The sequence below is a fragment of the Eptesicus fuscus genome, chromosome 18 (assembly GCF_027574615.1).
Source record: "Eptesicus fuscus isolate TK198812 chromosome 18, DD_ASM_mEF_20220401, whole genome shotgun sequence".
NCBI lineage: Eukaryota > Metazoa > Chordata > Mammalia > Chiroptera > Vespertilionidae > Eptesicus > Eptesicus fuscus.
In genome coordinates, this window is record NC_072490.1 from 59,730,398 (window position 1) to 59,744,526 (window position 14,129).

General features: G+C 36.4%; 1 protein-coding gene across 6 annotated transcripts in view; it reads left to right on the forward strand.

Annotated features, from left to right (window-relative positions):
• PPP4R2 (protein phosphatase 4 regulatory subunit 2) overlaps positions 1 to 6,523 on the forward strand; it is an 83,522-nt gene extending 76,999 nt beyond the window's left edge. For 3 of the 6 annotated variants that reach the window (XM_008154133.3, XM_054729477.1, XM_054729479.1), the window contains 6 exons: positions 312 to 405; positions 1,579 to 1,616; positions 2,767 to 2,841; positions 3,293 to 3,436; positions 4,125 to 4,417; positions 4,632 to 6,397. In XM_008154133.3, coding sequence (XP_008152355.1) covers positions 312 to 405; positions 1,579 to 1,616; positions 2,767 to 2,841; positions 3,293 to 3,436; positions 4,125 to 4,417; positions 4,632 to 4,948 — 961 coding nt within the window. In that variant the 3' untranslated portion in view covers positions 4,949 to 6,397. Of the gene's footprint in view, positions 1 to 311; positions 406 to 769; positions 828 to 1,578; positions 1,617 to 2,766; positions 2,842 to 3,292; positions 3,437 to 4,124; positions 4,418 to 4,631; positions 6,398 to 6,437 lie in introns of those variants that run through there. The other 3 variants (XM_054729478.1, XM_054729481.1, XM_054729482.1) reach the window with 3 other exon arrangements.
• The last annotated feature ends 7,606 nt before the right edge of the window (positions 6,524 to 14,129 follow it).

Below are 14,129 nucleotides of genomic sequence, written 5' to 3' on the forward strand. Positions count from 1 at the left end.
ATTGAGGAAAAAATTTTGAGTTGAAACAAATTTTTTTTCTCAGTTTTTAAACTTTCTGTTAATTTTGGATATTCTGTATTGCTTTTTAAGGCAAAGAATGGAAAATTGTTTGGGGTATTTTTGTAAATAAAAAGATAGGTTGTGCCTATTGTTTTGCCTGGTTTTAAATGACTCATTCATTCTCCTATCACAGCATTTTCTTTTGTAGTTTAACACATGCTTGACTAGGTAAAGCTTTAAAAAGTGAGACTGATAATATTTCTAATTTTCTTAATAACTACCTCAAATGATAAAATTATATTCTTTTGCAGTATCCCTTTTACTATTCAACGGCTATGTGAATTGCTAACTGATCCAAGGAGAAATTATACAGGAACAGACAAATTTCTCAGAGGAGTAGAGAAGGTATATATTTTGTTATTGAAATTATATTAAACTGTAGCATAATAGATTTCATAAAAACGCATTGAGTAAGAATTAATGTAGTCACCTTTTCTTGAAACAAGTTTCTCAACCTACTTGAAGTTTTTCCCAAGTTATTGTCTGAATTGTGGTCAGAGTTTCTGAGAGATTTAATAGAGGGGCAGATGAGGGCTTATGATCAATTAAGTTTAGGAAAGTAGCTTAGGAATTCTCTCCTGGATATTCATACTATATATCAGTATATTTAATGTTCTGTGAAGTTCTATAATTGATATTTTAACTTTAATAGAGTATTTTGCAAACTTGTTAATCCATGGAATTCATTTATTTCAGTTCTGGAATTCAGATGTACACAACTCTGGAAATTCACTGATACAAAGCATTTAAATTAGATGTTGTGAAAGGTAAAGGTCAGCTTGAAGAATGAAGAAAACATTAGGTTTTCTGTGAGTTGAGGAGATATTAGTAATAAGGAAAGGACATTTTGGACAGAGGGAAGAGCATTATGAGCAAAAACATCAAGGTGTTTGAGGAAGTTGATTTGTGTAAAGAAGGTGAAGGAGCCCTGGAAACCAAGATTGGACCAGTGGGTGGCTAATCCCCTCCCTTGGTGATTGATCCTAGTCCAGTGTTCATTTTAAGGTTATAATTCAAATTCAGTTTATTTACCCTGGGAGCTGGAATCCAAAACTGTTAATGAGTCATTTACAATAGATCATAAGGCCTTACCGGATTAATGTTTTTAGTCTCTTGTGGTATATGATACTACACATCAGGCTTTGATTGGTACTGCTTTATAAGGAAATTCATTTATACTTGGCCTTGAACTTTAATGTCTAAGTATCTTGGGGGCGATTCTAACTAAAATAAGGAGAGGGTGGTTCTACTTTATTATATGCAATATATAATGTTAGGGCTCCAAAGAAACTAAAGTAGAGTAAAAAAGAAACAAGACTGTCAAAAAAAAATGCATTAGTAGGATATTAGATTTTGGTCTTTTGTTGTTTGTAAGTTTTTATTTTAAAACTTTTATTAGTAAAATCAGAATAAATAGAAATTTAACCTACTAGGATGAATTTGAGAAATTAGAAACAAATGATTAAACTTATGTTGTAGTACTTTTCCTCAAGTTAAATCACCAATTTTTGTTTGCAGAATGTGATGGTTGTTAGCTGTGTACATCCTTCTTCGGAGTAAGTAGAGAAACTTTTCTATTTCTAATATGTTAGTCTTAAAAAGTTGCATTTATTTTATATGTAATGAAACATAATTACATTCATAAATACCTGTGAATGTACCACCCAGTTTCCAAAATTGAATATTACCAATATTACCTGTGTGTTTCTGCAATAAAGGGATTTGGATTAAGGAGATTTGTGATTTACCATAATCTTCACATTGTTGGATTTATGTATTGTCATGGCTCTCAGGGCCCTGTGACCCTATCCTAGATACTTTCCCAGGGCATCTTTAGAAATTTAGTTACTTGATTACATTCCTCTTCATGATGGAAAACTATTTCCAGTTCTCCAGACTTATAAGATATCGGTTAAGGGCACAGTCCTTGGCACTATTAACGTTTTGTTAATGAGTGGATATCTTGGAAATTACAGGAAGTTTAGCAGTGTCCCTGGCCTCTACCCCCTGACTGTCACTAGTATCCCCTTCCCTCCCCCCCCCCCCCCAAAAAAAAAAAAAAGTCTTTAGACACTGTCAAATGTCTTCCGGGATGCAGTGTGGGGTGGAGGGATTGTGAGGAGGAAGTTGCCTCTCATTGAGAAAAATTGATTTAACAAGGTTAAGCGCCCAGCCTGTTTTGTCTTCCAGACAGAAAGTATAGTGTCAGTCACTGGTGACTGACTGGGCGCTTAACGTGTTAAGATTAAAAATACCTATGATTTAATAGACAAAAACTGATTTTTTTTTTCATATATTTTATTGATTTTTTTACAGAGAGGAAGGGAGAGGGATAGAGAGTTAGAAACATCGATGAGAGAGAAACATCGATCAGCTGCCTCCTGCACACCTCCTACTAGGGATGTGCCTGCAACCAAGGTACATGCCCTTGACCGGAATCAAACCTGGGACCCATCAGTCCAGAGGCCCACGCTCTATCCACTGAGCCAAACCGGTCAGGGCAAAAAAAACACCTGAATTTGTTCAGAATTTTTTCAAGATTATACATGTTATGAATTAAGATAATCCCATGATAGTTATTTCTCACAGAGGTCTTATTGTTTGGTTTTGCAACAGTGATATCTTAACAAAGATGTAAATCTTGATTCCTGTCAAAACTAGTACATGAAACCATCCATAACAGTGTTTGTTTGTTTTGTCTCAAAGGAAAAACAATTCTAATAGTTTAAATCGAATGAATGGTGTTATGTTTCCTGGAAATTCACCAACTTACACTGAAAGGTGAGACTCTTGATTTTTAATATCTAAATAAAGAGTTTATATATTCTTAGGTGTTTTTCTTTTAAAGATATTTTTTAATATATTATTAATTTTTAACACAGAGAATGGAGAGGGATAGAGAGTTAGAAACATCGATGAGAGAGAAACATCGATCAGCTGCCTCCTGCACACTCCCCAATGGGGATGTGCCCGCAACTAAGTTACATGCCCTTGATCGGAATCGAACCTGGGACCCTTGAGTGCGCAGGCTGACACTCTGTCCACTGAGCCAAACCGATTAGGGCAACATATTCTTAGTTTTGAGTAGCAGGCTCAATATTTTTTTAAAAAATTAGGCATTAGGAGGATAATAGAACATATATTAGTTAATGTGGATCTGAAAGTCAGTATGACCTTGAAAGGGATGACTTTTAGCAAAATGGGAAAATGATGTTCACTTGTCTTACCACAGGGCTAATATAAATGGGCCAGGAACACCTAGGCCACTTAATCGACCAAAGGTTTCTTTGTCAGTCCCCATGACAACCAATGGCTTGCCTGAGAGCACAGATGACAAAGAGTCAAACTTACAGCAAACTGAGGACAAAAGTCACAGGTGTGTTTGAGATTTATATTTAAAAACAAAAACTGTTTATAAAATGTTAACATTGGTGATTTTTAGCACTCATTGTTTACTATCCATAATTTACTAATGTTTGAGGTATAGACAGATTTTAATGTGGTTATAGGAGCTATTAGCACACACTGAAGATGGGCATAGAAAAGACTAAAACTGCTAAATTATGGAGGTCCTCTTTATAATAGGGTCTTAAGAAAATAAGGTAGTCATGATGCATTTTAATTTTTTTTGAAAGCTACTAGAAAATATATTTGTAAATGAGTTGAAATTTTGTGGGTAATTTCTTATATAGATCATAAAATGAAACATTTTATTTATAACTCATCAAATTTTCTGCATCACTTAAGGGAAAGAAGACTGAATGAGAGGATTTAAAGAGCATGCCCATATGGAAGACTTTGTAGTTTTATTATAGGAGGACATTTAACTTATTCAGAGAATTGAACCAGAAAAGTCATATAACTTGTTGACTAGTTCCTAATGGTAAACATTCATTAAACAGTTTAGGTTCCCTTGAAAATTTTCTCGTGTTTTCTTGGCCCAGGTGGTATAATTTAACTTTGACACTGAAATACAATAAAAAAATTAATTAGATCTTTAAAATGAGAATGTAGAGGATGAAGAAAATAATTTTATTAATGACATTTTGAAAAACCATTTACAGTAACTCTCCGACACCTGGACCAGAAAGCTCCTCAGTGAGCCCTATGAAAACTAAACATCCGGATGAAGATGCCGTGGAAGCCGAGGGGCATGAGGTAAAAAGGCTTCGGTTTGACAGAGAAAGTGAAGTCAGGGAGACGGCCAGTCAGACATCTTCCAGTGAAATTCCTTCAGTTACAGTAGAAGAAACAGATGCATCATCTTCATCTCAGGATAAAGACAAAGAAAGTGGTTGTACCAGGCAACACTGTACAGAAGAGGAGGAGGAAGAGGAGGAAGAGGAGGGAGAAGAAGGTATTTAGAAACCATCTGTAAAAGGGTGGAGTAAGGAGATCCTCAAATAAAGCGTAACATAATGCTGATGTTGGGCTTTTCTCCCACATTTATGTAGTTGCTGCTCAATTTCAGGGGATGTGATTTTGAACTGTGGAATATCACAATTCATGAGACTTAACTCTTGGAGGTATTTTGAAAATAAAATTTAACTACAACATTTGCTTATTTTTAGAGTCTTTTATGACATCAAGAGAAATGGTCCCTGAAAGAAAAAATCAAGGAAAAGAATCTGATGCCTTAACTGTGAATGAAGAGACTTCTGAGGAAAATAAGCAGATGGAAGAATCTGATCTGACTCAAGCTGGGAAAGATTTACATTCTGAAGGTAGTGAAAATACAGGCCCTCACAGTAGTGGTTCTAATTGCCATGAAACAGAGGAATTGGTAGAATCCAGCTCTAGTGAAACTGGAGAGATTCTCTCAGAATCATCCATGGAAAATGATGATGCACCCACAGAGGTCACAGAGGAACCAATGGAACAAGACTAATTAGATACAGTATTTTACATACAGTTCTGGTTTTACACTGTATAAAACTTTTATGTAATAAAGTGGACCTTTAGTTTTACAAGAGAAGCAGGTTGTAATATAAAGTATTTTGTGGGATAAATCCTGAAAGAGTTGTAAGAACTATGAATATCAGTTCCATGGGTCCTGCTTACCGCTGACTGTTTTGGTTTGGTCAAATCAGTGGTTTGTGTGTATAGATTTTTTTTTTTTTTTTTTTTTTTTTTTTAGAATTAAAAGTTTTTTAACTGGAAAGTAATTATTTTGAAAACCTTTTGGAGGTTATTTAGCTTATACATACACAAAAAAAGCTTTTTGTCTTGTCTTTTTCTGACAGCTCTAGCAGTTTTCATATTTTGGTCATAGTTTCAACATTTTAACGTGAATTTTAGGGTTTCATGCTGATTTCCAGATTTTATTGTTTTTGACTGTACAATGGAACTTTAAGTCATATAGACATACATATATATATATATATATATATATACATATATATACACACATATATATTATTCTAAGGGGGGAAATGTTATATTTTTCTGTTTCTATAAGAGATGAATAAATACAGTGGATACTTTTTCTATTGGTCATGACTTCACTCTTTCAGAAGACAGTTTCTTTCTCTTCAAATAAAATTTGGCCCTTGTGAAACCCTGGAAATCTAGAGTCTGTTGAAATACCAGGTTAAACACATTCCAAGAGATCTGTTCAAACTAAAATTCTTTTCTATACCTCTGAGGTGCCTGAGAAAACAACTTCATTATTTATGAGAAAATGTGCTTTATCTTGGAAATTGTGTTCAAACATGAGCTTACTATTTTGTAGAATGAACGCTTATAAAGCTGACATGAGAACGTCTCAGAACTGAGCAGTTTCCTTAACTTTTTGCTTGCTTTTCTGAACATTGTGAATATTACACATTTCTTTCTAAATTATTCTAGAGTATACAGATGTCAATGATATGAAACACCACTGTACTGGAAGAATTAATATATTACTTTATTAATGTACTGGAGCTAAATGACAGAAGCTTTAGGGGTGCATAGAAATCACCATAATTTGTATGACATTTTGAAGTGAATTAAATATTTTTGAACATGCTTCTTCAACAGCCAGTGTTATATTTTTCAGATCAACACAAAGCACAATAATTACTTTAAACTCAATATTTTCAAATTCACATATCTAATGTCATGTAAGATTCAATTTTCCTGTCAAATTACTGGCTGCCAAATTTATACCTGTTTTCTTTGGCTGTACCTTTTGATATTTAGAATTTTTAAATTTCTGTAAAGTAGATTTTGTAGGATGTAATGTGTTCACTGCCTTTGTGACGCGGTATATAACTGTATAATTTCTGTGTGTAAACTGAGTGCTTGGGCTTTCAATACAGTATTCATATAAAGCAATAAATACTAATGTTATGAAATATTTGAGTACATTTTTATCAAAAATAAAATCTCTTTTTTAGTTTCAGATACCTGAAGTACACAGATGAACTTGTAAAACTGATGCAAACAATTTCTCACACTGTATCATATGCTTTTGGGTGATTTGAATGGCAACTACAGTTTTGCATTTTGACTACTTAAATTGCTATGACTAAAAATACTAGGACAATTTGGCTCCGTTTATGTTTGTAGGGTAACAAACTACTGACTGGCTTGACTGTCAGGTTCACAGCAGCTAGATATGTTTATGAATATGTCTAGTAGTCGAAATAATAATACTGATTTATTGTACTCGGAGAAAAATCACACAAATTTTTTAATGTTGCAAAAATGTTAAAATGAAGCAAATTTTAAATGTGATATTCTTTTTTAGTGACTTATTAACCTTATTTTGTTGAAGGGTATTTTGCCAATGAGAACAGATTTGTAAACATGTTAAGAAATCTTGAAATTTTCTTTAGCATATTTATGAAATTATTGTCAATAAACCTGTTCTTTAAGACCTTGTGAACTTTTGATATTTTTATTTTAATTGTGCCATGGACCATTTGTAAACAGATTTACTTTGTTGCTTTAGGTTGAAGTTTTAACAATCATGACTTTGAGGTCTGTGGTTCATTTGTAAACTTGCGATTGTTATTTTTGCAAGGGCAAATGTATATCTTTATTAAATAAAGTACAATAATGGTGAATGTACCAAAATGCTGTCACTTAACTCTATGAGAGATCTGCATTTTGATCTGTAGCTTAATTTCATATTTAAGTTTTATATATTGATCAATTTGTTGCTTTTTATACAGAAAACTGTAGAATGCTCATGAATATCTTTAGAATAGATGGACTACCTCTGTAGTTAAACTGAGGAACCTTGTTCCGCTGATTTAAGATACTGATACCCATTTGGAAGTAAATTTCCACAGGTGTGCATAGGTGCACTTAGACTTTGCTTCATGAAAATGTCAGTTCTACTCATAACTGATTTAGATGTGAATTTTTTTTTAAAATCCTCAACTGAAGATATTTTTTCCATTGATTTTTTAAAATTTAATTTAATTTTTAGGGGCAGGGGAGGAGAGAAAGAGAGAGAGAAACATAGATGTGAGAGAGACACATGGATTGGTTGCCTCCCCCATGTGCCCCGGCCAGGGCCAGGGATTGAGCCTGTAGTTGAGTTATATGCCCTTGCCTGGGAATTGAACCTACCACCCTTCAGTCCATGTGTTGATGCTCTAACCACTGAGAACCCCGGCCGGGTCAGATGAGACTTTTTAAAAGACTAATTTTAGGCACATTTTCTTAACATACCACCAGCAAAGTCATATTAAAAGATCTAAAGAATTGTAATGATTAATTTTAATTTCAATGATTAAAATTTACTTTTTTGGCCTGGAGCAGATTGTTTACCTATAAGACTATACTCTGAACCCAGCATGCAAAAAGAATTTGAAATTCTTGCTGGTCAAAAAAGTAAAAATATACAGGTAATACATCTTTAGCACTTTTCTCTTTAAAATAAAACATTATCCTACTACATTTTTTAAAATGTAGCTTTTCAGTTCTGAATAGCAGGAGTGAAATTAGTGGGAAAGTGTTAATTATTAGGTAAGTTCAATCCAGTTAGGATTTATTATTAACTATATCTGTCAAAAGTGTGTCCTGAGCAGTGGTAGGGAGCCATAACCCTTCAGCATGGAAAGGCATCCATGAAATCGTGGCCAGAAGACATGGCCTGTGAAAACATTGAGGCTCAGAGTATTTGCTTTGCTGGTGTAGATAGGCATGTATTTATGCATTTGTAAAATCAGCAACTTCACTGTTAATCCTCACATGAGGATATTAAAAAAAAATTTTTTTTTTTTTAGAGCAAGTGGGAGGGGGAGAGACAGTAAAATCAATGAGAGAGAGAGAGAGAGAGAGAGAGAGAGAGAGAGAGAGAGAGAGAGAGAGAGAGAGAGAGAGAGAGAATGATTTGGTGCCTTCTGCACGTTTCCCCGGCAGGCAAGAGGATTGAGCCTGCAACCGCGGTCCATGCCCTTGGCTGGATCCACTCGTGACACTTCTGTCTGGGCTGAGGCTCTGCCACTGAGGCAACTGGCCAGGGCAAAATTAGCGATTTTTAAAATAATATACTAGTTTACCTATAAAGATAGTTGGGCAGCATCTAAAACCGCTACAATGTGTGATTATGAGAAATGTATCTTGTGGTAAGGATGCAAATGCAACTTGTAGAAGCAAAGGAAATAAAAAGTGGGGTAGTGTTTCAAATTGTCTTCTGAACAGGAATTCCTTTCATTTTTTCATTTTGATCAAATGAAGTTCAGTTCTCTCGAGATTTGTGCTATTAAAATGGATGAATGCAAAATCACCTTGTCATTTCATATGCAATTATTAGGTTTACTGGATTATCGGCCTAATATGAATGCTAGGATGTTAGAATACATCTAATATTTCACATTTAAAAATACAGTACACTTTGAGAATTTTTATTTCAACTTGGAGTATAGATTACTTTGCCAAATGTATTATTTTCATAATGCAATAAAATATAAATTAGAAGACTGTGTGGAATATTTTATTTGCTATAGTAATTCACAAATCCCTCCCCTGCTTCCCCCATCCTACTGACCTCATAGTCCAGCATCCATTAGCATTTCCTGATCTACAGGGAGGAAAGGTTAATGTATTCATTACTTTATTATAGCTCTGCTGCTTAAGTGGTACTATTTTTGCAAAGAGGATGCATCTGAGTTGAATGGACAATTGTTCTTTGCTGAGCAATTCAAACAATATCTGACAAAATTTATATTTACTATGTCAAATTTCTCTTGGCATTAAGTTGTTGCTATAACATTTGTTTAGAATCATTTTAGAAATCTCACTTTCAGACAACTACATGGTAAGATGTGTAGAATCCCCCTAAGTGGATAGATTGTTTTCAATTCTGGATTCTCATTTCTTTATACATATTGCACAAGAGGTGATACTCTGAAGTGAAAAAAAAACAACGGGTACTTGCATGTTTCTAAATGGAAATACTTTTGGGTTTTAACTCATTTAATTTCACTTATCCCCACTTTATTTACTAGATGGTATAGCTAATACAGAGTTTTGAATTAATGATTGTAAGACTGATTCTTCAACTGACTCGGTGAGAGGTCTGGCTTCTTGGCTGTCTAGAATGAAGAGTATACTGTTCCCTTGTGTTCTAACAGTCTTAGAACAACAGATATTTTTCCCCTTTAGTTTAATATTGAGCATTTGAGTATCCGGTCTTTGAATTTATTTGTAAATGTCAAGGTTTTTCCAAAGGCAATACATTTATTAAAAGTAAAATGTATTGTGAGGCTACTTTCTCACTTCAAGGTACTGAGTTTATCCCTGAGCTTTTTGTGTTGCTTAGTTTGTGGTGTTGGGAGCCTCAGGCAGATGGTGAATCACTAAGAAATGTGCATCCCAGTAACAAAACTTTTGTGACAAGACCAGTTACCCCGACCACAGAGAGGCATAACACACCCTCACGTGGTGGGGGACAGGTGTTTCTACGAGTGGGCTGGATCAGTAAGCTAGCCAAGTTTTGCTTTAGATGTAGTATAATGGTACTTGATATGTGGTCAGTGATGTTTGCATCAAGAAGTCTTTGCAGTTGAGTAGGCTTCCAAGTCTTTTAATGCTGGCTATTTGAGGGATAAACGTGGTATTTGGCTGTCTTCATTTTAGATGGTTGTTTTTCTTCGCATTGCTCATACTGCTGCAGTACGGAGGGTAAGCTTCCTTGCTGTGACTGACCATTCTCCTGTGCATTTAGTAGTGCACACAGCCCCACCTTCAGCCTGGCTGGGTACCTAAACTTAAGTTACTTGGATTCAGAATACAGTTTCTTAAATAAATTATTAGAAGTGTAGCTAATTGTCAGGCCACTACACATGAAGCTGTTCAGTCCTTACTGTGAGTGATTTAGTAGTTAATTAAGCATTTGTAGTATTTCTGTTGGGAAATGTGGCCCAATTCCTAATGAGGGTTTAAGACGCCTCCCACAGTGTTTGCAGTATAAGTTTGAACTCCATAGATTGAGGTGTGTTGGGGGATCCAGCAGCTTGCCAGGTTGTTTTTTAAAGAAGGTTTATGGAGGCAACATAAACGACTAAATATATATTAATATTTGGTGATTCATAATAGAATTTGCAGTGCCTTGTGATCATGTTTTTGTATTGAATACTAGAAATACATTGCAGATATAGGAAATTGGAGATAAATTTCCAATATATTTAAGAATTCTGGTTTCGCTCAGTGGATGGAGCGTCGGCCTGCGGACTGAAGGGTCCCAGGTTCGATTCCGATCAGGGGCATGTATCTTGGTTGCGGGCACATCCCCCGTGGGGGTGTGCAGGAGGCAACTGATCAATGTTTCTCATTGATGTTTCTAACTCTCTATCCCTCTCTCTTCCTCTCTGGAAAATCAATAAAATACATTTGAAAAAAGAATTCCAAGTGTTCAGTTTGGAGTCTATGTTTTCAAATTTCACTTCAATAAATGGAAAGAAAAAGTACACAGGACATACAGGTACGAACAAGTATTTGTCCCTTGTGTGAGTTGTTAGTACTGGGGTCTAAAAGAGCAGATTTCTGACCTTTGAGAACTCAGTCCCCTTTCGGGAACAGTAGCAATGTCCCTGGACTTGAAGAGATGCACAGGTGAGACCCATAAGTGCAGCTGATATGCTCTGGGGAGGCCGGAGAAGAATGTATATACTGTTTTGGAGTGAAATGTTCTATAAGAATCAGGTCCATCTGATCTAGTGTGTTATTTAAGGCCTCTGTTTCTTTGGTGATTTTTTTTTTGTCTAGAAGACCTATCCAGTGATGTCAGTGAGGTGTCAATCTCTCAAAGTTTATCAAGAGGTTTGTGTTTTTTTTTTTTAATATATTTGTGTGCTCTGCCATTTTGCTGGCTGTGTGATCTCTGTGTAAGATGAGTGCCTACTGCATGGGGCTGTTATGAATTAACCATTGGAAAAGGGTCTGGCATATAGCATGCACTCAAGCATGAGTTTAAAAATTAGCATTTTAAAAGAAATAGGCTATATGTGTCCAAAGGTAACCTTATACCATTGCAAGCCCAAAGTTTTCCTTTCCACAGCGAGTACACATTACACACATTGAAATACAACTTGTCTCTATAAAAATGTTTCATGTATTTTTGTGATATTTCTATACCAGTACCCAGAAAGCTGTCCCAGTCATTTTAATAGCTGTGTAATATTTCAGCGTAGAGATGAGCCATAGTTTATTTAATGAATTCTCAGAAAAAATCCCATTTATCATTGTTACAGAATAAGATACCTATGAATAAACCAGAGGTAAAAGACCTGTCCTGTGAAAACTACAAAAAAAGAGAGAGAGAAGAAGATATAAAAAAGTGGAGAAATATATCATGTTCATGAATTAGAAGAATTAACATAATTAAAATGTCCATACTACCCAATGCATCTATAGATTCAATGCAATCTCTATTAAAACACCAAAGGTTCTTTACAGAACTAGAATAAATACTCCAAAAATTTATATGGAACCATAAAAGACTGAATAGCTGCAACAGTCTTGAGAAAGAACAACATTGGAGGGATTACAATACCAGATATCAAGTTATAGTACAAAGCCATTGTAATCAAAACAGCCTGGTACTGGCACAAGAACAGGCATATAGATCAATGGAACAGAACAGAGACCCCAGAAATGGACCCACATCATTACAGTCAATATTTGACAAAGGCAAGAACATACAATGGAATAAAGATAGTCTCTTCAACAAACGGTGTTGGGAAAATGAGAAGATACATGCAAAAAGATGAAACTAGACCATCAATTTACATCATAAAGAATAAACTCAAAATGGATAAAAGATGTAAGCCAAGAAACCATAAAAGAACCCTAAGGAAAAAACAGGCAGTATAATCTCAGACGTTTCATGTGGCAATATTTTTGCCAATACTTCACCTAGGGCAAGAGAAACAAAGGAAAAAATAAACAAATGGAACTACATCAAAATAAAAAGCTGCACAGCAAAAGAAATCAAAATGGGGAAAGGGAGCCCTCCATATGGGAGAACATATTTACCAATGATACATCTGATAAGAGGTTAATATCCAAAACATATAAAGTAGTCATACAACTCAACAAAAGGAAGACAAAAATTTAGAAATGGGCAGAGAGATGCCCTGGCTGGTTTGGCTCAGTGGACAGAGCATCAGCCTGCGGAATGAAGGTTCCAGGGTTTGATTCTGGTCAAGGGCATGTGCCCAGGCTGTGGGCTTGATCCCAGTGGGGGGGGGGGGGTGTGGGAGGCAGCTGATCAACGATCCTCATCCATGTTTCTATCTCTCCCTCTCTGAAATCAATAAAAATATAAATAAATAATAAAAAATGGGCAGAGGACCTGAATAGCCAGCCACTTCTCCAAAGAGACATACAAATGGCCAACAGACATATGAAAAAAATGCCCAATCTCACTAATCATTAGAGAGATGCAAATTAAAATGACTATGAGGTATCACCTCACCAGTCAGAATGGCTACCATCAACAAATTAACAAATAGCAAGTGCTGGCGAGGAAACGGAGAAAAGGGAACCCTAGTTCACTGCTGGTGGGAATGCAAATTGGTGTAGCCATTACAGAAAACAGTATGAAGTTTCCTCAAAAATTTAAAAGTGGAACTTCCCTTTAACCCAGCGACCCCACTTTGGGGAATATATCCTACAAACCCCAAAACACCAATCAGAAAGAAAATAGGCATTGCTATGTTCTAAGGTTTGGAAACAGCCCAAGTGTCCATCAGTAGATGAGTGGATAAAAAAAAAAAGAACTGGGACATTTACACTGTGTACTATGGAATACCATGCAGCTGTAAAAAAGAGGGACAGCATGGATGGACCTGGAAAATATTATGCTATGAAGACAATCTGAGAAAGACAAATATCACGTGATCTCACTTGTTTGTGAAATCTAATGAACAAAATGAATTGATGAACAAAAGAAGCAGGGAGGCTTGGAACAAACTGACATACCTTGATGTGGGGGTGGGGGAATGAGAAGAGATAAACCAAAGAATGTATATACTTACTAGAGGCCCAGTGCACGAAATTCATGCACTGCGGGCTGGTGGGGGGTGGTCCCTCAGCCTGGCCTGCACCCTCTCAAAATCTGGGATCCCTCAGGGGATGCCCAACTGCTGGTTTAGGCCTGATCCCACAGGGATCCCTGAAGATCAGTCCTAAACTAGCAGTTGTGGACATCCCTCTCTCAATCTGGGACTGCTGCCCCTAACTGCTTGCCTGCCTGCCTGATTGCCCCTAACCACCTCGGCCTGCCTGTCTGATTGTGCCTAACTGCCTCTGCCTGCCTGCCTCATTGCCCCTAAGCACTCTGCCTGCATGCCTCATCGCCCCTAAGCACTCTGCCTGCGTGATTGCCCCTAACTGCCTCTCCTTGCCTGCCTGATAGCCCCTAACCACCTTTGCCTGCCTGATAGCCACTAACCACTCTGCCTGCCTTCCTGATCGACCCTAACTGCCTCTGCCTGCCTGATTGCCCCTAAGAACTCTGCCTGTCTGCCTGATTGCCCCTAACCACCTCTGCCTGCCTGCCTGATTGACCCTAACTGCCTCTGCCTGCCTGTTTGCCCCTAACCAGTCTGCATGCCTGTCTGATTGCCCCT